Below are 24976 nucleotides of genomic sequence, written 5' to 3' on the forward strand. Positions count from 1 at the left end.
ACACTGAAAATACCAAGTGATGACAAGGACTCGGAGCAACTGGAACTCTCACCCATACCATAGGAAAATGCCTTGGAAAATAGTTTAACATTTTCTAATAAAGTTAAAAATATACTTACTATATGTCTCAGCAATCCCACTCCTTAGTATTTACCCAAAAGAAATAAAAACGTATGTTGACACAAAGACCTGTTTGTAAATGTTTGTAGTAGCTTTATTTATAATAGTCCCAATCCGGAAACAACTCAAGTGTTTATCAGCTGGTGAATAGATAAGCAAACTATGGAATAGCCGCAAAACAAAATACTGCTCAATAATAGAAAGGAACCAGCTAGTGATACACAGTGCAGCGTGGATGAATTGCAAAAGTGTTACGTTCAATGAAAATAACCAGATACAAAAGACTACTTAGGAGAAATCTGGAAGGTTTAAAAAAATCTAAAAGCAGTCAATATTTGAGTATCCCAGACAAGGTATTACAATATATGCTATTCTATATGATCATCCTTGTCCTCAAAGAGACTACATAACTGCATGAATATTAACCCATATAATGGTAGTTACCTAGAAATTTTTCTTAGAGCGGAGCTTTCATAGTTCCTCGAATTCAGTTTCTTATAAATGGTCTATGTGCTCATGGACAGTTTGAGCGCATCAACAGATGATTTTACAACCAAGGTGTAGAGCATTTCCATCACCCTCCAGTGGTTTCGGTATTCCCAGCACAGAATCACTGGGACATCAGTGGGCCGTGTCCTCAAGCCATATCATCCCGCTGGAAGAATGGAAAGTAGTAGTATTAATAGCTGTCACACAGGGTCCCATGGAGATGGTGAAAAGTAAAGATTCCTAGAGCTGGGACGGAGGCTTCACAGATCTTGGAGAGTGTGAGGCTGCCCTGGCCACTCACTATAAGTATGTCCCTTCTCCCGAGTCACCCTGTGTCATGTCACCCCCTGAACATTCATCATTACTGAAACTACCCTGTCCGTCTATCTCTTTACCTTTTTTCCCCCGTTTTTCTGCTCCAGAATTCAAACCCCTTGAGGACAAGAATCTGTGTATTTTATTAACTACCATACCTGATGCATAGCAGAGTCTGGCACAAATTAGGTATCTAAAAATATGAGCTCAATGGAACCAAATGCAATTAAGTTACAATGAATTAGAAGTGGATAGTAAAGATGTGGAGACATTGAGTAAAAATTAATCTCTAAAAAACAATTTCCCCATCTGTTTCAAGGATGAAATGATGTAATCTATATAAATCACTCATTACAATGTCTAGCACATAGAAAGAGCTCAAAATTGTAGTAGCTACTAACGATAATGAGACAGGGATAAATCACTTCATTGGGGTAATAGCATAAAACAGATCTATCTCTCCCTTGGTTCTATTACTCCAATAAATTTCTTTTCTTCTTTTAAAAAAATTTATTTTCTTTATTCACACTTCCTATAGCTCCCCTCCCCCATTTTTCTAGTCACTGCCCAAGAATGTTGGGAGTTAGAACAAAAACCTTCACCCTGAAGCCTTCTTTTTTTTTTTTCCCCTGTGTCTTAGATCCTAGGAGTTTTTAAAAAGTATTAGTTCTGTTTGATCTTCTAAATTGAATGATGTGGTCTGATCACATAGCTTAATGGTGGAAGGAAGACTTGGACTATTGTAACTGTTAAGAAATGTATTCAACCCAAAATATCATTTATGGTATTAGATCCATTTCTTGAACAAACAAACAAACAACAACAACAACAAAACCCTCATCTCTTGACCTCAGTACAGCTCAAATAAACGGTAACTTGCAAGCTATTTTTGTTTTTGTTGTATTGTAATGATCAAAGAGAACAGGTGTAAAACTGTTATGTTTTGTCATAATACCAGCTGCACAGTCTATTTAATTTCATATAGACACTAATTTCATATAGATACTATTTAAAACTTTAGGTGGCACATCAAAGATTTTCATAGATTATCTGAATTTTTGAAACCAGAAAATCTAGATGCAAAGGTATTCTTTTTGTTCCTAAGACAGTCTATAGCAAGCAGTTCCTATTCTATTTTCCTAACTATGGTTTCAATTTTTAAAAATTGTTGTAAAATGTACATAACATAGAATTTACCATTTTAGTCATATTTTAAATTTATGATTCAGTGACATTGAGTACATTCATATTGTGCAAACATCACCGTCCATAACCTGAACTTTTTTGGTCTTTCCAAAGTGAAACTATACCCATTAAACAGTAACTCCCTATTCTTTCTTACTCCAGCCCCTGACAAACACCATTCTACTTTCTGTCTCTATGAATTTAACCATTCTTGGCACCTCATGTAAGTGGAACCATACAGTATTTTTCTTTTTGTGATTGACTTACTTTATTTAGCTTAATGTCTTCAGGGTTCATCCTTGTTGTAGCATCTGTCAAAATTTCCCATGGTTTTAAGGCTGGATAATATTTCATTGTATGTATATATTACATTTTGTTTATCTATTTATCTGTTGATAGACACTTGGGTTGCTTCCACCTTTTGGCTATTGTGAATAATGCTGCTATGAATATAGTTATACAAATATCTATTTGAGTCTCTGCTTTCAATTCTTTCAGGTATATACCCAGAAGTAAAATTGCTGGATCATACATTATTTCTATGTTTAATATTTTGAGGAATTACCATACTGTTTTCCATAGCAGCTATGCCATTTTGCATTCCCACCCACAGTGTACAAGGTTCCAATTTCTCTACATCCTCACCAACATTTATGATTTATTTTTTCAATAATAGACATCTTAATGGGTATGAAGTGGTATCTCATTGTGGTTTTGATTTGCATATTCCTAATGATTACTGGTGTTGAGCATCTTTTCATGTGCTTTTTGGCCTTTTTGTATCTTCTTTGGAGAAATGTCTATTCAGGTCCTTTGCCCATTTTTAAAATTGAGGTTTTGTTGTTGTTATTGTTGAGTTGTGGGAGTTCTTTGTATATTCTGAATATTTACCCATTATTATATATATGATTTGCAAATATTTTTTCCCATTCTGGGAGTTGCCTTTTTACTCTGTCGATAGTGTTCTTTGATGCACAAAAGTTTTTAATTTTTATGTAGTCCAATTTATCTTTTGGTTGTCTTTCTTTCTTTCTTTCTTTTTTCTTTTTTTTTGCCTGTACTTTTGGTGTCAAGAAATCATTACCAAATCTAAGGTCATCAATCTTTCTCCTTACGTTTTCTTCCAAGAGATTTATAGTTTTCTCTCTGAGACTTAGGTCTTTAAATCATTTTGCGTTAATTTTTGTATATGTTACAAGGTAAGAGTCCAACTTCTTTTGCATGTGGATATACAGTTTTCCTGACATTGAGCAGAACTGGAACTCCTCCATAAGGGAGCTGAGGAAGGAGAGGATCAGAGAAAGGTGTAAATGTAACCAAGTTTACTTTTGTTCAAAGGTGGCTACTTCTTAAGCAAAAGTTGTTTCAGTGCATGTTTTCAAAAGCTGCTCGTTACTGTTTCAAAGGTCAAACAGATAATGATTAAGTTGTGCATCACTTACGGTAGATTTTGACCTCCCACAAGTTGAAGAGTACTGAAGATCTAAAATCATTTACATGCCTTGGAAAGAAAAAATAACATAGCCTTCCAGGGCAAAGAAGAAAAAGCTGAAAAGTTACAGGATATCCCATGGGTCAAAGTGCACCTGCCTGGTTTGCTGTTCTCTAAACTCCCACACTCGGTTGGAGTGGCCACCCTCTTACATGACAGGAGGCTGGTGAGGAATATGTCCTCACCTTTTCTTTTTAGTTTGGTTACTTTATTGACACTTGCTGAATTAGATGGTGAAGCCGGTGGACTTCAGCTGCAGCAGCAAAACAGAAACGCTGATCTCCAACAGTAAGTAAATACATGGATCATTCCTGCTGATGGACGGGGGTAGTTCCACACCAGTTTTCCCAAATAGCCAGATAAACAAAGGTGTGATTTTTCTTGAGAAAAATTATGTCAAAAAGCAAACAGGGAAAAAAAAAGTTAGATAGGTATATGGAATTACCTTCATACACACAAATTATTCATTTGTCATTTTGCAAATAATGCAAGTAGGCAATTACTGGGAGACATCTCCAAGAAATTTGCAAAGAAAGAAATGGCAGGTGAGTAGGAACAGTTTGGTTGAGACGATCACAAAGTGAAGATGTACATAGTCAGTTATTCAGTGGGAAACTTTGTTGTGTTGATTTGAAAATTATATATGCTAATTACTGATGAATTCTTTGGTTTGAATTATATAGGCCTCGGATGGCTACAGAGAGGGGAAATTTAGTGTTTCTTACGGGGTCATCCCAAAACATTGAATTTAGAACTGGATCCCTAGGAAAAATTAAATTAAATGATGAAGACCTCAGTGAATGTTTGCATCAGGTAATATACGGGAAATATCTTCAAGTCATTTTGTATATCCATATATGATAAATTAATTGAACAGGTCTATATTAAACTATATCTTGAATCTTTTTAAATTATTATTTTTATTGATACATAACAGATATACATATTTTTGAGGTACATGTGATAATCTGATACATTCGTATAATGTATAAAGGTCAAATCAAGGTAATTGGGATATCCATCACCTGAAATAGTTATCTTTTCTTCATGCTAGGAATATTTGAATTATTCTCTTCTGGCTATTTTGAAATGTACAATACATTAATGTTAACTATAGTCACCCTACTGATCTATCAAACACTAGGTCTTAATTCTTCTGTCTAACTGTAGATTGTACCCATTAATCAACCTGCCTTCAACCACCCCCTCACCCTCTCCCTGGTGTTCCTTGAATCTTTAGCACAGAGAACATAGTTGGATGTAAGATGTGTTCTTGTAAAGAACAATGACCTAGGGTTAATGGTGGGTAGAGCAAGTAATGCCAGTGAAAAGTGGCTCATTGTACAGGGTAGTGTACCCTAGTTCAGAGAGGGCACAGAGGGTAGAACTGGAAGTCCTCTCCAAGGGAGGAGAGGAAGGAGAGGACCAGAAGAAGGTGTAGAGAAAGTTTATTTGTACCACAGAACAGAATTGGCCGATTATTCTCCTCCCTTATTAAATGTTTTCAGTGCTCAATGTTTACTACATCACACTGATGTATCACTCATAATGTTAGAAGACAGCATCACTTAGAGCTTCCTATGGCCACCCACTGTGCCTAGCACTTTCTGTGCGTTATCTCATTCCACCCTCACAGCTCCCTGTGAGGTGGGCTTCATTATCACTCCATTTATAAGGGAGGTAAAGGAACCCTGAAGCAGTTAAGTAACTTGCCCAGGACACACAATAAATGATTGAGTCAAGATTTAAAACCCAAATGGTCTGATTCCAAGCCAGGCTTCTTAATTAGCACCCTAAACTGTTATTATAAGAAAATATACAAGTGGAAAATACATTGATATATTGTCATTGAAAAGAGTAGGTGGAATTATGCCTTGGCTGTTTCAGTCGGATGTTCATTATACACGGCATTGTTTTGGTTTTCATAATAATAGGCAAGATCTTAGTGCTTAAAATAGACTACTACTCAAGTTTATTTTATTCCTATAAGATATACATGATTTTTTCACCAGTGTTTTTCTTCTTTCTTTTTTAAAAATTAGATCCAGGAAAACAAAAATGATATTATAGATTTAAAAAGGAATGCAACTGGTCTGCCTCAAAATATATCTAGTCAAATCCATCAGCTCAACTCCAAGGTGAGTCTGACATCCACATCATAAGAGCAAATGTGTTCTCCTTAATCCAACTTTGTGAGCAACCATTTTGCAGGGAATATACCAATTTTGTATCCCCTTTAGAGATTTAGTGGTATAATTACGGGCCTTTTGCCTAAACGACACAGCCCTAATGGAGGATATAAAAGTGGTGGCAGAAGGTAGGAATTGCTGTGCAAGGCCTTGTTGCATTCACAGGCCTTGCTCAAGTTCTGGTAGCAACCTTCTGATGGGTGAAGTGGGTGTATCACTGACATTTATGAAAATTCTCACGGGGACTGTGTATGGAGAAGCAGAGTCAACTTTTCAGTGAATTATACTTCTTTTAAAAAATGCCTTTTTTTAAAAAAAGAAATCTGTGTGATGGAAGGGAATAGGAAGGAAGGGAATCCTGGAGGGGAAGGGGAATGAGGAGAGAAAAGGCTGTATGAACAGGACAAATGGATGAAGTGAGTCCCTAGCAGAGGGTATTAGCGATGTATGGCGGGGGTGTAACATCACATGTGAAATGCCTTTAAACCAGCTAATTGAAGCTTTTCTTACCCACTGCTAGCTTGTGGATCTTGAGAGAGAGCTTCAAGACTTACAGCAGGTAAGTCTCATACTATGAAATATCTAACGTCTTTGCAGAGAATATGCTAGAATCATTGACAAAGGTGGCATCCTCATTTTAAGGGTGGGCGGTTGATTAATATCAAAGGCTTGCTTTTTCTCATCATTTAATTCTTATCCCAGCTTAGGCTTCTCAGGATGCAGATGAGGAACCTGAGTCTAAGGGGGATGAGTGACCAGCCCAAGGTCACTGAGTGTATGAGGTCTGTGACCCTGAATTTGCAGCCCACGTGTGCTCCTCTCACAGGCACCCCTAATCCTGTCATCATTAAGCCCAGAAGTCTGGGGTGAATCACAAAATATTCCAATTCCCTTAACACTACATTTGCTGGTAATTAAACATGGACAATTTCTTAGAGCAAATGTTGTATAACTTTACGACGTGTGTAAACGGTTCTGTGTAAACTTAGGCTTCTTACCCCCTTTGTAGGCAGCTGACCTTTTTTAAGACTTTCATGGAAGCCATACCTTCTACACAGAGAAATGCACAGAATCTCCCCGTATTTAAAATTTTGCATAAGAGTGGGGAGATTCCAGGGTAAGAATCCCTGCTCTAGTATTCTTGATCTGTTTTGATTATTCTTCAAGCACTGGCCTCCATTTTTGGTATTTTAAGTTTGGTAAACAAGTTCATATATTCCCTTTCTCCACTTTGATGACGTATTGACCCCTCAGTCGTCGTCCTTCTAGGGAGTAGCTGAGGGAATGAAAACGAGCAAGGAATAGTGCTGTGGAACAAGACAGCGCTGGAGTCTGCAGGCTCCTGGAGGGCTCATAGTTCTTACCAAAGGTCAGGAACCGGAGGCCATGGTCAAAGTGAGCTCAGACTGTCCTCCCTGCCCCATCCCTCAGGAAGAGTGCTTAATGATTGTCCAGTGTGAATGCCTCTGTGCCTTTGGATAGGGCCAGCACTCTCTGGCCACCACAGTCCTTGCCACTCCCTGTTGTCTTCCTCCTGACTGCTAACTGATTTCATTTCCTGTGGGCCCCCATAGGCTTTTGAGTTTTTAATCCTTCAGACAATGTTGCTTTTGTACACCAGAAAAACCTCTAATGAGTTTATGGTTAATGTTCTTAATAGTGTCCTTTGATGGGCAGAGCTAATTGTGGTACTGGTACAAAGAGAGACAAACAGAAAAATGGAATAAAACAGGATCCATAAAGAGATCCCCGCATGCACAGTTTCCTGATTCAGGGCAAAAGTAGAGAAGGAATGAGCTTTGCAATAAATGGCACTGAGTCAGTTGACTCTGACTCTCAATTTCATTTGTAAAATGAAGGAAACAGACTTGATTTTTTTCTGTGAGCCACTGTGTGTGTATGTGCGTATATGTGTAATGAATAGTTATAATGTAATGAATAGTTTTCACCTATTTCACCTTTTTAAAAGAGAGGATTAGACTATCGGTGAAATTAATAAGAATAACTTTCATTGTGTAATCACTAGACCCCTCTAAAGAAGTTTTCTCTGCCCCCAAAGGCATTAAAAATCTTTTAAGATTGAAACCGGTAGCTGACATAGGTAAGACTCCCCAGGTTGTACAGACAAAAGTAGGTCTGTTTGTGACTCCGGTCTGAAAGCAGTCAGGTGAGCACAGGGTGAAGAGTGTATCTTAGTTGGCCACATTTCAAACAGAGGGACTTGGAGTGAAAAGAGTTCAGTGATCTCAACCCAGGAGAGGAGGGGCGGCAGAAGATGATCATATTTCAAAGGCTTACCTGGAGGTACCAAAGATAAGAATAACAGCTCAAAGAACCGGAATTTCCATTTTTATTTTCTTAGTGCAATAGGAACCTCCTTTATTATTTCCGCACCTGAAACCTTTACTCTTGGCCACTGATGTATATTTCTCAGGTAAAGAATACTTTTCCCAAGAGTAAAATGAGTGTCTTCTCCCCTTATATTTCATCCCACCCATGGTTAAAAGCACGTAAAGAGTTAAGGAATATTGTAGGACTGATAATAGGAAACACTTCTTGTTTTGGCACAGGAGAGTTGATTTGAAGAATGTAACTAATTGGTTTAAAGTCTGGGGGAGGACCTCTTGGACCAGGAGTAAAATGTAATCCTACATATGCATCTGCACCGGAACATGCCTTTTATTGCTGCTGACTGTCCTGTCTTTGTTTCAGACAGTTGACACAAAAGCTTGCAGCAGCGACCCCTGCCAAAATGGTGGAACCTGCCTCAATCTGTACGACTCCTTTTTTTGTATCTGTCCCTCACAGTGGAAGGTGAGTCACCTTGTTTTTGGTTAAAAGTGATGGTGAGTCAGCATCTTGGGTTTTCCTGGAATCAAAAAGGCATATTTAATTCTCCATCCAAAGTTTCTAGGATTCTGTGGCCTCTCGAATCAGAATGAATTATACTATGTACGCCCAAATCCAAATGATGGTGAGTGTGATTATATAACCCACTGAATGCCGAGCCATCTTAAGGAGAGGTTCACTTAACTGGATAACGACGTGGAATGGCACAATATTTCTGTTAGCATTAAATTAAATTATTTAGCGTTGGAAAGTACTGAACAAATCTTGACATACTGTTGTAAATTTTCTTGCCTTTTTCTAGTAATGGTGAAAATTTTCTCAACATGCACATTTAAACAATTGTTAAGTAGGTATTCCCAGACATGTCTCAGTTTGGATAAGGATTCTCCTTGTGTGACTGCTATGATCTTATGAAGAGCTCTTTAATTCTATTCGGTCAAATCTGAGTTCCAGAGGAAGGATTAATGGAGATTAATATTAGTATTATGGTATTTAGGACTTATTTACCATCCATGTGAAAATCCTTAAACATATCAAATGAATATTAGCCCCCAGATACCTCTATGACCTTTGGCACCTGACTTTTTTCTTTATGTGACCACAGGGTTCTCTCTGCTCAGATGATGTTAACGAATGTGAGATTTACTCAGGAACACCCTTTAGCTGCCAGAATGGAGCCACGTGTATAAATACATTGGGGAGTTACAGGTAACAACTTTTTTTTTGGGTAAATATCAAGTACATTTTTGAAGGACTAAAACATCGCAGAGTTAAGAGCATCCAAAATTAATTATCTGTATTTACCAGCAAAATTAGGTACCCCATAAGGAAATAGGTGACTCTTATTTAACATATATAGCTATTTTTACTTAGATGAAGAAAACCTCGAGTCTTCTGCTCTCACCCTAAAAGGAAATCCTGTCTCCCATCCAAATACTAACCATGGCCAAACCTGCTTAGTGTGTGAGATCAGACAAGATCAGGCATGTTCGGGTTGTACGGCCATAGACAAGAAATCCTTTCTCTAGCATCCCCGAGGAACAGGAAGAAGGCCACCGTGACTGGCACAGAGAGTGAGGATGACATGGTGCGAGATGAGCTGAAGCATTGGTAAGAGCCAGAGCATTCAAGGGCACCACTGAAGGGTTTTAAGTAGAAAAGGGACACCCCACCACACCAGTACACCACTGCTGTGCTCGTTCCATATATTAGCAAGCTCGTAGTTTGAGTAAGAATAGCTTCATTCAGTGCTATGTCAAAATGTTGACCATAACAAGATCAAAGATCAAACTGAGGTTCAATGAACGAAGTAACACTCATTGCTTTTCTTCAATTAGCCACAAGGCCCCTGACCACAATCATCATACGACTCTATCTTCCCTTCTGATTTATTTTGTCAAGTGGCTCATCCACAGCATTCTGCTGCTCAGCTCAGGCATTGCCTCTTCCATGAAACCTTCCCCTCCCCTACTAAGCTGAGTTAGGCATCACAGTCCTCTGTGTCCCATCATTCCATAGGAATATTGTAATCGAAGCTATCCTGGTCCACACATTATCTTTTTAATAATCAAGTCCAAAAATTTATGGCAGATCAATGTCAAACTTACTTTTGTATAGTTCCTTAAAATCACCTTTTAAATTAGACATTGTCTTTCCCCATATATTGGCTAGTCTCTTGATTCTGTGATTTTTAAAGGTTAAAAAATTGGTTCTATTATGACATGAACAAATTCTTTCAATAATCTAGGGTATAATCTCACTGGATTAAAGAGCAATTATTTGCTCTCCTATTAGAGTCTCTGCTATCTTGTTCTTTAATTCCCTCTTAACAATATCCATTCTGGTCTTTCCAGCAAAAATGAGTGCAGTAATTTTGTTTTTATCTCCATAACTGTTATACTATTTTCTAAAAAAGTAGTCACAATCCTTCCCTTTTCATTAAATTGGTCCTTTTGTCCTTTTGATCTGATCTTTGAAACTTTTGCTCATTCCAGGTTATAACTGCAAATCATTTAAAGTTCTGGTAGATATGTCTATGAGTTCAATCATCATAAAAAACCAAAATTAACCACTTCTGACTTAAATTTAGTATTATGTTATTAGAGAGCATTTTGCTTTTAGGACTTCATTTCTCATTTTAATGAGCTGTTATAAACACTGGGGCTTGGGCTAGATCCAGAATGCAGGACTTTCATTTCCTTGAACACACTGTATCTTGATTTCTGCCTATGGGCATTTATCAAGGAGAGTTGCTATTTGGGGATGTCCATGGCAAATGTCCCGACTCCCAGCACTTAATACTTTCCGACCTTCCTGACATCTAGGAATGTGCTGGAGATTGGATTTCACTCCTGGGCTTCATTTATCACCCCTCTCTTCTGAAGTCTTATGGGCCAACAGAATGACAAATATCTGCAAGTGGGCTGAGATCCGCAGACCAAGCCAAAGCTGCTGCTGTTGTTTTCATCATCTTATATTTTTCCCTGCAAAATGGACAAGAAAAAAAAAACAAAAAAAAAACTTTAACATTCACACCTAGTTGCAGCATGTCAGAGGTTAGAGTTCTTTGTTCAGATACACACATATGAGAGGGAGTGAGAGAGAGAACCATTTATTTGTTGAAAGCTGCATTTCTACATGGCAGATTCAACTTCGTAAGATCATTATCGAATTCTCTCTTGCACCCTCTTGTAAAAGAAGCACCGTGTGCTGACAACTGTGGAAATGATCCTGATTTCTAGTCTCTGCCTTTTATAGATTTGCTGGAGGACATTAGAGAGAAGGGCATTTGAATCAGGTCTGTTCCTCCCGATATGGAAATAGTTTATGAAGCCTCATAAATTCCAGTTGTCACATTTTTTTTCCATAATCACATTTTAATTCACAACAACATGTAATAATTATTACATAATACCTAAGCTAGCAGTGAGTATGTTGTTACTAGAAAATTTAAGTCCAATAATAATCAAATAAGCAATGTTGTTTAAATTTTTAGAGTTGCTAAGTTAGCTTTATATCCCTGTTATCTATACCTTAAATACCCTAATTCAGGCAGATGATGGAGACTTAGAAGGAATAAAAGGAAATGAAAAGGTGTACATGAGCAGCATAAGATTAAGTTCTTGCTTTCTGGAATCTGTGTGTAATGAAACAGTGGACATTTAGGTACTTTCCCGATTTCTATTAATTATATGAGGTTAAATCCTTGTTAATCAGTGTCTTCACTGAAGCTAGAAACCCTTTTGGGAAACTTCAGCCCACACTTTTCTAGAGGAAAACTTGAGCCACTGAATAATCTGAACCTGTGAAAATGCGGCCAGAGTGGGCAAAGTTTGCTTTGGACTTGGGGCCTCCTTTGGTTTCCTTAACTCTTCAAGCCCATTTACCTGGGGAGAAAAAAAATAAGTCTTTGTTTAACAGGATTAATAATTAATAATTGTAAAGACCCTTGAGAAGATACAAACACTAATTAATTGGAGGCCCTGTTTCATAGGAAAATTTCTGGTAAAAATTCTTTTTTAGAATAATGATTGTAGAGAAAGAAAAAACATTATCTGTGTCCACCAATTCTTATGGCTTGAGATCTTGTCTCTAGGTGATTTTCATAGTTAACAGAATGATATTTTGCCACTTCTGAATGCTGTTACTGCCTTTTTCTTCTGAAGAACTGATTCTTACTGTTCCCCTGCTTACTTTGGATTTAAGACAGCCCTTGGGATCCAAACTTGCCGTGCAGGTTAGATACTTAGAGCTCAGGTCTAGAAGGCTTTTTATAATAGAAAAAAAGTTGAGCTTGTTTGTTTCTCCAGGAGCATGATGATGATTAGCATCTTTTATTTTATGTGTTTCCATTCATGTCCCTGTTGGATTTTATAACATGTAGAGCTTAGACAATGAGGATGATCTGGTTTTAGCTCAGGTGGTAGTTAGGTATTAAACTCAACACCTCTTTCAGTTAGTCAGTGGAATGGACTCTAACCATGGACTCTAACACAAGTTAAACTATGACTGTATTTGACCTCTTCTCAATTGCCAAATGCACTTGCAGTGTCTTCAAAGAAAAGCTTAGCTCTGTTCTGCTGGAACCAAATCGTCAATAGAAGGTCGCTACAAAAATGACTTCTGCTAAATCAGTAACTAATAACTAAAGCAGGAATGGTGGTAAATTAGTTTTAAAAATATCACATGTGGCTTTTATTTTCACTTAGGGAGGTATATAATTACTTTTTTTGCCATATCAAGACATCTTGAGAATTAATTTTGCATGTAAACACTGTTATATTAAAAAGACATAAAAATGCAGAGTCTTCCTACTAACTCTACCTTTCAGAACATAGAAATTTAACATGGAGAAACCACAGTGCAGGAGTCAAACAGACCTAAATTTCTATTCATTATCTTCTGCCAACTAATATTTCTATGGCTGTGGGCAATATGAGTTTGTAAAATGGGATTAATAATATTTGTCCTTGAGGATCGCAGCAAGGAATCCTGTAGCTTACTTGGCTTCCTTCTTCCCTTTCTCTTTCTTCTCACATTATCTAAGCTTGAATGAAAGAAGTATACTTTAGCTGTTTGGAGAAGAGTGTAGGATTAACTTCTACTCATGTCCAAGTGACAAGAACAAGGGAGAATGAAAAGAGAGATAAAGAGAAGAGGTTTAATTGCAAGTCCATGAACCAGAATCTCCTCTCAAATCTTAAGTCATTTTCCAATAGTTAAGCACGTAGTGATAAGATAAACACAAATTTCAGAGCACCTCCTACAGGGGAATGCATTTAGACTGCAGTATGAAATAGTGCTCATAGATTGCCAGCATTATTTTGTAAGAAACTGAGGCAGAGGGAGTTAGTACATTGTCTGCAGTGAACAGTTAAGAAGAATCAGGATTTAAACCTGGGAAGTCTTGTCCCACGGGGTCCCAAACACTCAGATCTCCCATACATAGAAAACAGACTTAGAGGGCTAGTAACAGTTGGTTTAAATATTTAAAAAAAAAATTTTGGCAGGTGTGTGGGGTGATGGTGAAATAAACTTATAGCAGTGAAGCCTCCTGGATCAAATTGCTCAAATATGTATATGAAATAGTCTGAAATCCTATAATCCTCAAGAGTCTAATTAAATTCTCTGTGAGAACATTCTGTGTAAGGATGGGAGAGAGAAGAGGAAAGGAAAAAAATACGAGAAGGAAAGTGGAGAGAGATGAGGGGACAATAAATAGCTATGGGTAGGGAATGAATAATTGAATTTCTCCTTAGAGTTAATCACTTATTATTATTCATCTGTGACCTTATCTTAATGAGAAAGGCAATCTTGGAGTGCTCAGAAATATAGTTATTAATGAAAACAGCTTTTACATAAATATATAGTGATGTCGTAAATTGCATGGGGCATACTTATACCAAAAAACGTATTTATCTGAAACTCCAATTTAGCTGCGCATCCTGCATTTTTATTTGCTAAGTCTGGCCACCCTGCATGTGAGTGCTTGGATGGTGTCCACCACAATCCTACTCTCCACCTCTGCGCACAGGAATTGATCTCCTCTTCCTTAGAAACCACCAAAAGGTGCCATCCCAGCAGTTGTTTCTGGGGCCCACTGTGGGCGTGCAAAGTCCTGTGCCCAGAGTGTGACTTTTGATGCTTCTTAAACAGCCAAACTCTAATTTCCCACACTATCATTCACATGTTGTCATTCATGGACATTACCTGGACTGCTCATGGCTCAATGTGTATTGTTAAAAGAGCTTCTTTGCTTCTTAGAATGGCCCTTTTCCCAGAACTCTCAGAAATGAGTTCATGGTTCCAGGCCATGCAGGTGCTCCCCGTTCCCTGTCTCTGACCCCTGGCACTGACAGTCATTTCTCTCCATTAGGGCTTTTTCTGCCAGTGCTGCTCAAGTCCAGCAAGTGGTGACCTCTGGGCCTGGCTCACCACAGATGTACCCAGACGTGTGCGAATAAGCTTAGGCTTCTGTGACTGCTCGATTCCTCCCTCTTCCCCCAACTCACATATTCATATCTTACAAATTCCCATTATAAAGCTAACCTAGCAACTTTAAGAATTATAGTGGTTGAAGACAACTTTGCTTATTTGATTATTATTGTACTGAAATTTTCTGGTAATGAGCACCCACTGCTAGCTTAGATAATTATCACAATTTATTGTGAATTAAAATGTAACTATGAAAGAAATGTCAGTATGTTATTACATCTCTTTGAAATAGAAGACATATTGTCCTTTGTAACGTAAAAATAATTATCATAGACCATGAGATGGGGACATCGTATTGTGTGAGGGGTTATAGAATCCTAGAGAGCATTTGGGAGTTACAGGTTTACTCAAGGTCACCTGTGCTTATTGGCAGGTCTAGCTGACAAACAGTGAACAGACTTGCTGAACTCTCCCTTTGCCTTCTTGAGCTAACTCCATAACCTTTGGTTTATAGACTTCTGACCTTTGCAAATGCTGTTTGATAACATGATATCAGAAGAATTTATAGGGCTAGCCCTGTCAGATAATACGTTATGATTTTCTAACACTGTATTTATCGAGATAACATATTTATTCAATCCACTGCTTAGAGCAAAGTAGAATAATTTTCTTCTAAGACTCCAGCCAGTAAATCTGCATTGCTGGTTTGTGATTCCGCATTAACATCGGCGATTTGCAATTTGAATTATTGTTCTAATTGATGCTAAGATTCAGGCACTGACCCTAAAATAAGTCCTGACATTGTGCCCTTGTGTAACCAACAGTTGTCACTGCTCGCCTGACACATACGGACCCCAGTGTGCCTCCACATACAATGACTGCGAAGGGGGCTCTAAAGAGCTCTGCGTCCACGGCATCTGCGAGGATTTAGTCCGAGAGCAAGTTGGAGAGGTGGGTCCCTTCCCCAAATATGGCCCCTTTTTGGGAGTCACGGTTACTAGTTGCTCATTCTGTGCCAGCTGTGTACGGGCACTGCCTGGAGCAGAGGTGAAACCACTTCCTGCCCATAAGCAGGGCACAGACGAGGAGGGGAGATGAGCTATGCAGAAAACAGGACCCAGAGGTTAAGATTTCATTATGTAAAATACTAACATTTCTATTATTCTGTCATGAATCTCTCTGACATATGACCTTCTCTTGGCCTTGAGAATTTTAATAATGACAAGACATGGAGACACAAGAGGCCCAGTCTTGTTGGCAGCATGTGGTTTTAAGGAGTCTGGTTTTTCTGGCCCCGAGCCCCCGCGAGGCTGCACACTCTGTGAACCCACTTCCCCAGGGCCCTGCGCGGTGGGGAGCCTGCGGCCTTCTGATTTCAAGATTGTTCTTTTTTAAGCACCAACGGAGGCAAGAAAAGCTTAATTTTTCTTGCTGCACCCCTTTCAATAAAAGGATTTGTTCAGTAAAATTTGGATTCAGTCAAAAGGCTGCACTTAAGGACCTAGAAGGGCACAGGTTCCCCACCCCTGCCTGGGTCCTGATGACCTTGACTCCAGACCCTCAAGGTCTCCCACTCTTGACTGGTTTAGCTCTTAGTGAGAGCTTCACTTGTTTATTTTTATTTCTGTTTTTTTCTACCCATGTGATGGAAAATGGCTCCTTTCCAATAATGGGGGTGGGAGGCAGGTAGGAGGGAGAGCAACTTTCAAAAAGGAAACAAACAGAATTGATTTTCCAAGGTCTGTGCCTACATGGGTGTTTTTCCCTCTAAAAAGCATAGGCTTAGCTGATTGACTTTAATTATATTGACTTACAGTTCTGGATTGTTGTTGCTCTTTCCCTGGCATCTTTGGGATAAATTATAGGTTTCTCTTACTCTGAAATAAAGACGTTTCCTTTTTTGCATGGTCTGGTCTAAATGCTTAATCATATGGGAAGGAAAAGAGAAGCCATTCAATTGGCCTTATGGAAATAAACGTTAGAGGATAAACAGTGTGGGGTTTGGTGAGATTTTCAAAGGCTTTTCTTGCTTATTTTCATGATTGTCTTTATTCACTCTGTTGTCATCCTGCCAGCCCAAGTACAGCTGCATCTGCGATGCCGGGTGGACGTCCCCGCTGAACAGCTCTGCCTGCACACTGGATAGGGATGAGTGCAGCCTCCAGCCCGCGCCTTGTTCCACACTTGTGCAGTGTTTCAACACGCAGGGCTCTTTCTACTGTGGGGCCTGTCCAACAGGTACATCCTCAGGGCCACGTGCCAGGCTGGCAAGGTGCCAGAACCAATTCTCTTCTACTACTGATGGATAAGAACACTGCTCTTAGGAGGTGTTCGAATCCAGTTTCATGCCCTATTTCAGTAACGTCTGCTCAACACCATCTTACTGTTATAAGGATGCTACAACAGAAGTGGGAAATTTGTCCAAAACTGTGCTAGAGTCAACCTCTGGGACAGAGTTAGCCATAGGGTTTGTGTAAGGTTAAATGCTGTACTGCCGTAATCATCAACCAACCGATTAGACTTGAAATCCAAAGACATATTCCAGTCCCACCTTTCATACTAGTAAACTTGGGCAAATTATTTGACCTTTTTGTGCTGTCACTGCAGTCCAGTCGTTCTCACCTGGGTGTGTCATCAGAGCACCTTGCAGCCTAGATGTAAATGGGGTTCTCCAGCTCCACTGCCGCTCCACTTCCTTCTCCAGGGAAGGCCACATGTTGAATTGCTGAAAATAAGGGCACCTTCATCAAAGAGGAACAGCCTGGTTTTGAATCCAAGTATATTTCTTACTCTACGAGATCAATTATCTTCTGTTCAATGCATCTCTGTAAGGCTCCTACTATGAGCAAAGCACTGTTCTGGGTGCACTGGAAAGTCATTAGTCAGACCTCAGGGAATTTACAAGGCCTCTCAGCACTCCCTGGGTGTTCTTAGGTGGTGGCACATAAATATAATAATGGCAGTTGTTCTTTTATGAAAATGTCATTGAGGCACTGTACAAGCAATTTTCATTTTAACTCTTACAACTACAACAAAAACAAGACATGGTGGGAATTAGTATGATTCATATTTTTAAATATGAGAACTTGGGGCTTTGAGAGGTTGAATAACTTGCCCAACCAAGATCACATAGCTTGCAGGTAGATGGTATTCAAGCCCGGGTCTGCCTGACTCTGGATGTGACCCGAGCTGCTGAATAGTCCGTTACCAAGGAACTCCTCACACACATTGCTTTGCTTAGCGACTTTTGCTTTAGTGATTTTCTGCATGTGATAGGTTTAGATCTTGTAAAACTAGAAAGAAATTGAAAAAACTTCTTACCTCTAGGTTCTAAAGGGCAAGCAAAATTTGCAATTAATCACATTCTTGAAGGTAATTTGGCAGTGAAAATCTATAAAAACTAGAAATCAGAAGAATAAATTATTTAAAGTAGAGGATGGGCAATGTGTTCTTACATTCCTCTTTTTATTGTCAGAGAGACAAAAGCTTTGTGTTTTCCTGTTAATCACCCTATTTTTTTCCCAAATATCAAAGTAATATATGCTGCTTATAAAACATAAAGAGAACTATAAAAACAGGGAAAAAACCCTGCCCCCACAAAAACTCATATTCTTATCAGTCAGAGGAACGCGATTAATATTTGGCCATATGTCCTTCCAACTTTTCTCTGTGCACTCATTTTATCATGCACAGATAAGGTAATTTTCATCGATTCTTAGAAGGGGACTCTACCTAGATCAAAGAATATAAATATAGGTAGTCCCTGGGTTATGGACAAGATATGTTCCTGAGAAGTCTTTAGGTTGGATTTGTATGTAACTCGGATCCCTGATGAACATAACAGTGCATATACGGTAATAATAATAATAATAACAATACTATAATGGCTCATATGTGATAATACTAATATAGTGTAATACTGTAATAATAATAATACCCCTGTGTTGTAATACTATAGTGCTCTTTCTTTTAATTTAAACAAGCAGAACATAAAAACAAACTCATACAAAAAATTTAGATAGGAGGCAGGAGAAATTTCAAAAAGGAATATTAAAGGTTAACACTCACCTAACGTTGCATCAAAGCTAGGCTAATGGGAATGTTACACTTATTTTGATCTTCTAACCAAATCAATAACAACCTTTCAATTTCAGTAATTAATCCACTATGCTGCTTAGTAATAACTGATGCTTTCATTGGAGCTCTGCCTTTCACATGTTCCATTATGTTCACTTTACCCTTTATAATTATTCTGATAGTCCAGTGACTGAAGCCTAATGCTTTCCCAATGAATGATGGAATCTGGTCTTTCTCCGAATGCTTAATTATTTCTACTTTTGTTGCCATTGTTATCACCTTTCTCTTAGTTGCAGGCTCACTTGAACTTGCAGGGGACTTTTGCTTTGGAAGCATGATCGTAAGAGTAGACACAGACTCACAAAAGCAAATAAAAAAAGACATATTATACAAACACTGTGACTAGCCGCTAGTGTAAAGATGCTGCACCAACGAACCGCCTATGCCATGCAGGGTTGTTTACATGTGGGAAAGAAACCAGTTCCCAAATTGTTAATTTAATTATTGAACTGTAAATTATCCTTATGGGGAGCCTTTGGAGCCTGTTGGTAAGTTTGGAATGCCAGAAGTCGGGTTGTCCCTAACCCGGGGACTGCCTGTATTTTAAAAGTTTTAGGAGTCTTTAAACATTCTTAGAATTTCCATAATTTGAATTATAAAAGTAATACAAACTTGTAACAGTTGAATAAAACAGCAACGACTAAAATAAAATGATATTTTCTTCCATCACCTTCAATCTCTTCCTCCTAATGGAACCACTATTAGCCATTTGTTCTCTCTCCGCCTCTACCTTTTCCTTCAATCTTGCATACATATTTTAGACACATATGCAGAGTTTTAAAAAGCTCTTTCCCAAAATTGGGAGTATGATCTTAACTCTGCAAATTATTCTAACATGTAGTATTTTTAATTAAAACATATATGGAAAATTTCTTTCAGTGTGTGTGTGTGTGTACACACATACAGGTGTATGTATATTATTAAAAATTTTTTTTAGTATTTGGTATAGGTGAGTCATAAGATATTCAGCTATGTGCCTACTGACCATTGAGGGTTTTTTCCTGTTAAACTGTTTATGCAATAGACATCCTCTTACCTACATCTTAATATACTTGCAATTTTATCACAATAGAGTAAGTTTCAAGAAGTGGAATGGGTAGTCAGAGGGTATGTATTTAAAAATTTTTAGTGACTACTGCCAGATATATTTCTAAATAGGTTATGTTAATTTAATGTCCAACTAACAGTACATAAGATTACCCCCTTTGCCTACCTCTTTGCTAGCATTTGATTCTAAGAATTTAAAATAATTTTTGCCAATCTCATAGACATATCTCATTTTAATATGTACTTCCTTGAGTAGAGCAGGTTTGTATATGTTTTGACTATTTGCATTTCTTCTTTGTGAACTTGTCTATAGAGTGTACCTTTCAAATCTTGTTTTTCTAGGCTGGCAAGGAAATGGATACATTTGTGAAGACATTGATGAATGTGAGATAAACAATGGCGGCTGTTCTGTGGTTCCACCTGTTGAGTGTGTGAATACACCTGGATCTTACCATTGTCAGGCCTGTCCACCAGGTGCTGTGTCAACTTCCTGACACTGTTACATGGAACACATGCGTTTGAAAACAGATTCTTGTGCTCTATTTTAAATATGATTTCTGTCTTAGGAGAGACATTGAATAGTGCAGAAAGCTTGGCTTATCTTGTGAATTCAGGACACCTTGGTGCAATTATATTATAGGAAAGAAATAAAAAACATTTGAATATCAATGGAAAACAACAAGGCTTTACAAACTGTGAAATAGCCACTGAGATAATGCAGAGTTTGAAAAATTATCTGTGTGGATCACCTATTGCTCCATTATTCCCATAAATAATTTCTTAATATGGTGCAGTCATGAGTTGTTTTGCATATATAGTTTACTAAATCACAGGCATCATAGTAGGCATACAATCCTTGTTAGTTTTCCTTCTTTCCTGGAAAGAAGTCATTACTGCTGTTCTCTAATCTAAATTGAATTACTTCAATTACTATCCAAGAAGTTCAGGGAGTTCTAAAGGATAAACTGAAATCATATGTTCTAATAACATGAGACAATAGTACTTTGGACCTCTACAATAATTTACCTCTAAGAACATCAGAGTCAGTGTGATTAAAAAATGTCAACTTTCTTAGTGTCAGCACTTTCTAAATCTCCCAGTAGTTCCATACATATTTTTTTTTTCATTAGAAACAACCCAGAACATTGTTTATGAAATCAGGTTACTAATTCTTGTTGCTCTTTTTCTTACTTATGGAATTTTATTTGTTTATGACATTTTATATTTACATCTTCTGTGTTGATGCTAGAAGATCCCTGGTGGGTCTAGTTCATGATATTTGATTCTCAGATTGGCATCCTTCTTCCATCTTGTTGACACTGTTTCTCATGCCCTTGCTCTGATCAGGGTACCAGGGCGATGGCAGAGTGTGCACACTCATAGACATCTGCTCGGTCAACAATGGCGGCTGCCACCCAGACGCATCGTGCTCCTCAGCTCTAGGTAATGACTCATTTTTGTCTTTGAGTATTTTAACATGACGAAAACATTTTAAAAACAAAATCCTCTGTCCTCAAAATTCCTGTTTTGACCTTCAAACCAAAAATTAATCCATGTTAGGAAAGTATACACTTAGATTTTTAATGACTTTCTTATTTTGAGATTAAAAAATGGAAAAATAAATATTCTAATCTTTTTCCCTCATACCTTGCTTTGTCTGCCCATAGGAATATGCAGACTTGATGTTGGTGGATCCTTGTCTAGACAGCAGATCCTGAGTTTAGTTACTGCACCTGAACCAAAGAGGAGACCTCTATTTACACTTCTGCTTTTTTATTATTATTATTTCTGAACAGGTTCCTTGCCTCTCTGCACATGTCTCCCAGGATACACCGGAAACGGTTATGGGTCAAATGGCTGTGTACAACTCAGTAATATGTGCCTAAGTCAACCCTGTTTAAATGGAGAATGCATTGTGAGTCTTTTGTTCTTCCTGTGGAGACAGAGTAATTGAGAATAATTTTAGTTTCACTTCCATAAAAGATGTCTTTATATGATTCATGAATTTGAAGGCAATGATTCAAGCTTAAAATAAGGTTCTGTCAATAACTCTCAGCTGAATGGTTAGTATTAACTTTAGTTCTCAGGAAAAAACCAATGAGTTGATTTGTTTTTTTTTTTTTTTTTTGTCTCAGTGATTTACAAAGTATAACAGTAGACCAAGCAAAGTTTGATCCAAATAAATCCCCTTCTAGTAATTACCATCGAAACTTATTAATTACAAGTTAGGCTACTGGAAAATACTTATTATGGTTCAACACCTGTTAAGTATATCAATAGCATCACTTTATTATTTGGGTTGATTCAAGTTTATTTTTTATCCGTTTGTTTTATGGTATTATATGGTTTCTTTTTCTTAGGAAACAGTCTCTGGTTATTTGTGTAAGTGTGAATCAGGTTGGGCTGGTGTCAACTGCACAGAAAACATCAATGAGTGTTTGAGCAACCCCTGTTTGAATGGAGGAACTTGTGTTGATGGCATTAATTCTTTCAGTTGTGAATGCACACGTTTCTGGACTGGACCTCTGTGTCAGATTCCCCAGCAAGGTACGGCCAGCATTTCTTATATCAAAGACAGTCACAGCTTAGCAGCACCACCCTTTAATGAGTCCTTCTGAAGATTCTCCTACTGAACCTATTTTCTTGTCCAGTCACTCAACTGCTGAGAACTAAGGTCTTTCCTTGCAGAAATAATATAGAATTCACAAGGTAAATGTTTATAAATCTCAATTTTAGCCAGAACTTTTCTTCAAAAGAATTAAATTAGCATTTGCCATTTTCATTATGTCCTTTCTAAAGATAAAATATTCTAAGATACTGCATTTTGTAGTTTTCTAAGGGAAAGTTTTCTGTATAGCAGATATTTAGTTTCTCTAGAATAGTATGCTTATTCATATCACTCTTCTGCTCTATAGTATATAGTGTCTCCCCATAACTTGTTAAGTAGAGACTGGGGTTGTTTTTCAATCTTCTTCTGAATCTTCTTCTCTAACCAGGCTTCACCCTGTCCATCTAAACTTATTTTTGGTTAGTTCCCTAGAAATATACTCACTGAAGCCAGACAGTTTTATTTTGCCACGTGGCCCCATGTGCAACCATGAATATGTCCATTGTATTCTTTTATTTGGGATATTTCTCCCCACAAACCTCCCCAAATTCTTCCCTTGTTTCCCATCCAGATGAATCTGTCCCCGAGGAATACTTCACATTCAACCTCCTCCATAAAGTCTCTTCTGACTATTCCATCCCTCACTTTTTACTCCTGATTCTGAATCACCGCATTTATTGAGAGGTTACTGTGTGTTTGGAATGATGGTAGACCCTGTGGAGAAAGATGGAAGTTAAAAAATATTGTCTCCACTTATTATCTTCTTATCTGGTTACCTTCCAGTTGAGGAGGTAACACTAATACAGAATGGCAGAGCAGATACAAGAACTAAAGATACGAGCTGAATTGCATGGGGTAAAGTTGTGTCACAGAGGGACAAACAATGGGACCAGAGAAAACATAGCGAGCCAGGGAAGCTCCTGGAGCAGGTGATGAGATATCAACTAGACTTTGAGCAAGAGGTGGAATTTGCATAGGAAAACAGGGCTAGAGAAAAAGGCATGACAGGGCTTTTGTCTACAATATTTATTATTCAGGCTTTTCTAAATATTTCAGCAGCAGGGTTAGAGTTGTTCAGCCTTTTCGTTTTAGGAGTCTCTGAAAAGCACAATTCATCCTTTTCTTTGCAGTTTGTGGAGGTTCCCTCTCAGGGATAAATGGAAGCTTCAGCTACAGGGGCCCTGATATTGGTTATATTCATGACGTTAACTGCTTCTGGCTTGTCCAAACGGAAGTGGGAAAGGTAAATGTAATAGCTTCTGTCCAAATGCATATTTCATTGGTATATATGAATATGTAATATGTATATATATTGCATAAAGTTCATGTGATGGTAATTCAACTATCATATATCAAGTACTTACTAAGTGCTAGGCTTTGGGCTAGACATTTGCCTACCTTCCTCTAACCTTACACTAACTCTTTGAAATAAGTAATAGTATCCTCATTTTACAGACGAAATAATGGAAAGTAAGAGAAGCTAAGACATTTTTTTAAAACTCTTCTTAGCTTTTAATTGGAACAGTTGCATTTTAAAGTCAAGTTTGTCTGGTTCCAAAGTCCATTCTTTGTCCAACATGAATGCTTCTCTGTACTGGTTGATTGGCTGTAAGCCAGTAGTTAATTTGTAAAGTCATCTTGTTACTAACACAATATTGCTTAAAGATGATCACTCAGTATTATGTTGATTAATTATGCAAACATTGTGACTAATATTAGAATGGTTTTCTTATCAAATGTCTTCTCTTTGCCAGGTAATCTGCTAAATGCTTCATATACAATATATCATTCTATATCTAACTCTCATTAACTCTAAAAGATAAGAATTATTACCCTCATTTTACATATGAGGGAGTAGAACCTAGTGCAATTGTGAAATTTGTCCAGGGTGCATACGATCTCTAAGCACACTCAAACCCAGGGCATTTGATTCCAAAGCTTGTTGCTCTGAGCTACTGCGTGAATAAGATCCGAGTCTAAAGCTTTTAGTGCTTTTTCCCCTGACATTAATTACTCAGACATCTCTAAATATTTGTTTCTCAACCAACTCCTGGACGCATAAAGTCGTATGTCTAAATAGATATGATTTTTCCTTGAAATCCTATTAACTTTTTCCAGCAAACTAATATAACAGAGGGCATTGTATAAGGGTCAGAAAACAGTTTTTTCCCTTGAGGAGGGAGAGCTCTTTGGGGCCTGGTAGTCTTATAATAAAATAAATGCCAAAATAAATTTCCCTGTGGGCATGAATTTCCTTCCTTCCATTTAGTTTTCATGAATTCTATTTCCTGACATTGAAAATATTCTTCTTCTGAAAAAATATTCTTATGTGAAAAACTTTCAGTACTTTTATTACCAATTTGTAAGAAAATTCATCTCATTTTTTCTTTATTATTGTGATTTTTTTTATCTTCTCCCCACCATAATGTATATAATATAGTAGAAAATATATAAAAATCAGGATAGTTGAATTAATGGACATTTATTTGATTTTCATTTAAATTGCTCCAAGAGTGACAATGATGTGATGATAGGCAACTGATCTTAAAAATACCCTAGCATAGAATTACAAAAATTCCTGACATTCTTTTTCATTAGCTGGATATTGTT

At 37.7% G+C, this 24976-nt stretch overlaps 1 protein-coding gene across 1 annotated transcript in view; it reads left to right on the forward strand.

Annotated features, from left to right (window-relative positions):
* Nucleotides 1-3776: 3776 nt before the first annotated feature.
* The window catches only part of CUBN (cubilin (intrinsic factor-cobalamin receptor)), a 259342-nt gene continuing 238142 nt past the window's right edge, over nucleotides 3777-24976 (forward strand). Inside the window, exons 1-13 of the mRNA XM_012660902.1 lie at nucleotides 3777-3889; nucleotides 4285-4414; nucleotides 5644-5739; nucleotides 6311-6349; nucleotides 8503-8604; nucleotides 9245-9348; nucleotides 15399-15525; nucleotides 16650-16812; nucleotides 20101-20232; nucleotides 21106-21201; nucleotides 21555-21673; nucleotides 22119-22305; nucleotides 23497-23609. Coding sequence (XP_012516356.1) covers nucleotides 3777-3889; nucleotides 4285-4414; nucleotides 5644-5739; nucleotides 6311-6349; nucleotides 8503-8604; nucleotides 9245-9348; nucleotides 15399-15525; nucleotides 16650-16812; nucleotides 20101-20232; nucleotides 21106-21201; nucleotides 21555-21673; nucleotides 22119-22305; nucleotides 23497-23609 — 1521 coding nt within the window. The remainder of the gene's footprint in view (nucleotides 3890-4284; nucleotides 4415-5643; nucleotides 5740-6310; nucleotides 6350-8502; nucleotides 8605-9244; nucleotides 9349-15398; nucleotides 15526-16649; nucleotides 16813-20100; nucleotides 20233-21105; nucleotides 21202-21554; nucleotides 21674-22118; nucleotides 22306-23496; nucleotides 23610-24976) is intronic.

This window comes from Propithecus coquereli, unplaced genomic scaffold (genome assembly GCF_000956105.1).
Source record: "Propithecus coquereli isolate 6110/MARCELLA unplaced genomic scaffold, Pcoq_1.0 Scaffold69, whole genome shotgun sequence".
Lineage (NCBI taxonomy): Eukaryota > Metazoa > Chordata > Mammalia > Primates > Indriidae > Propithecus > Propithecus coquereli.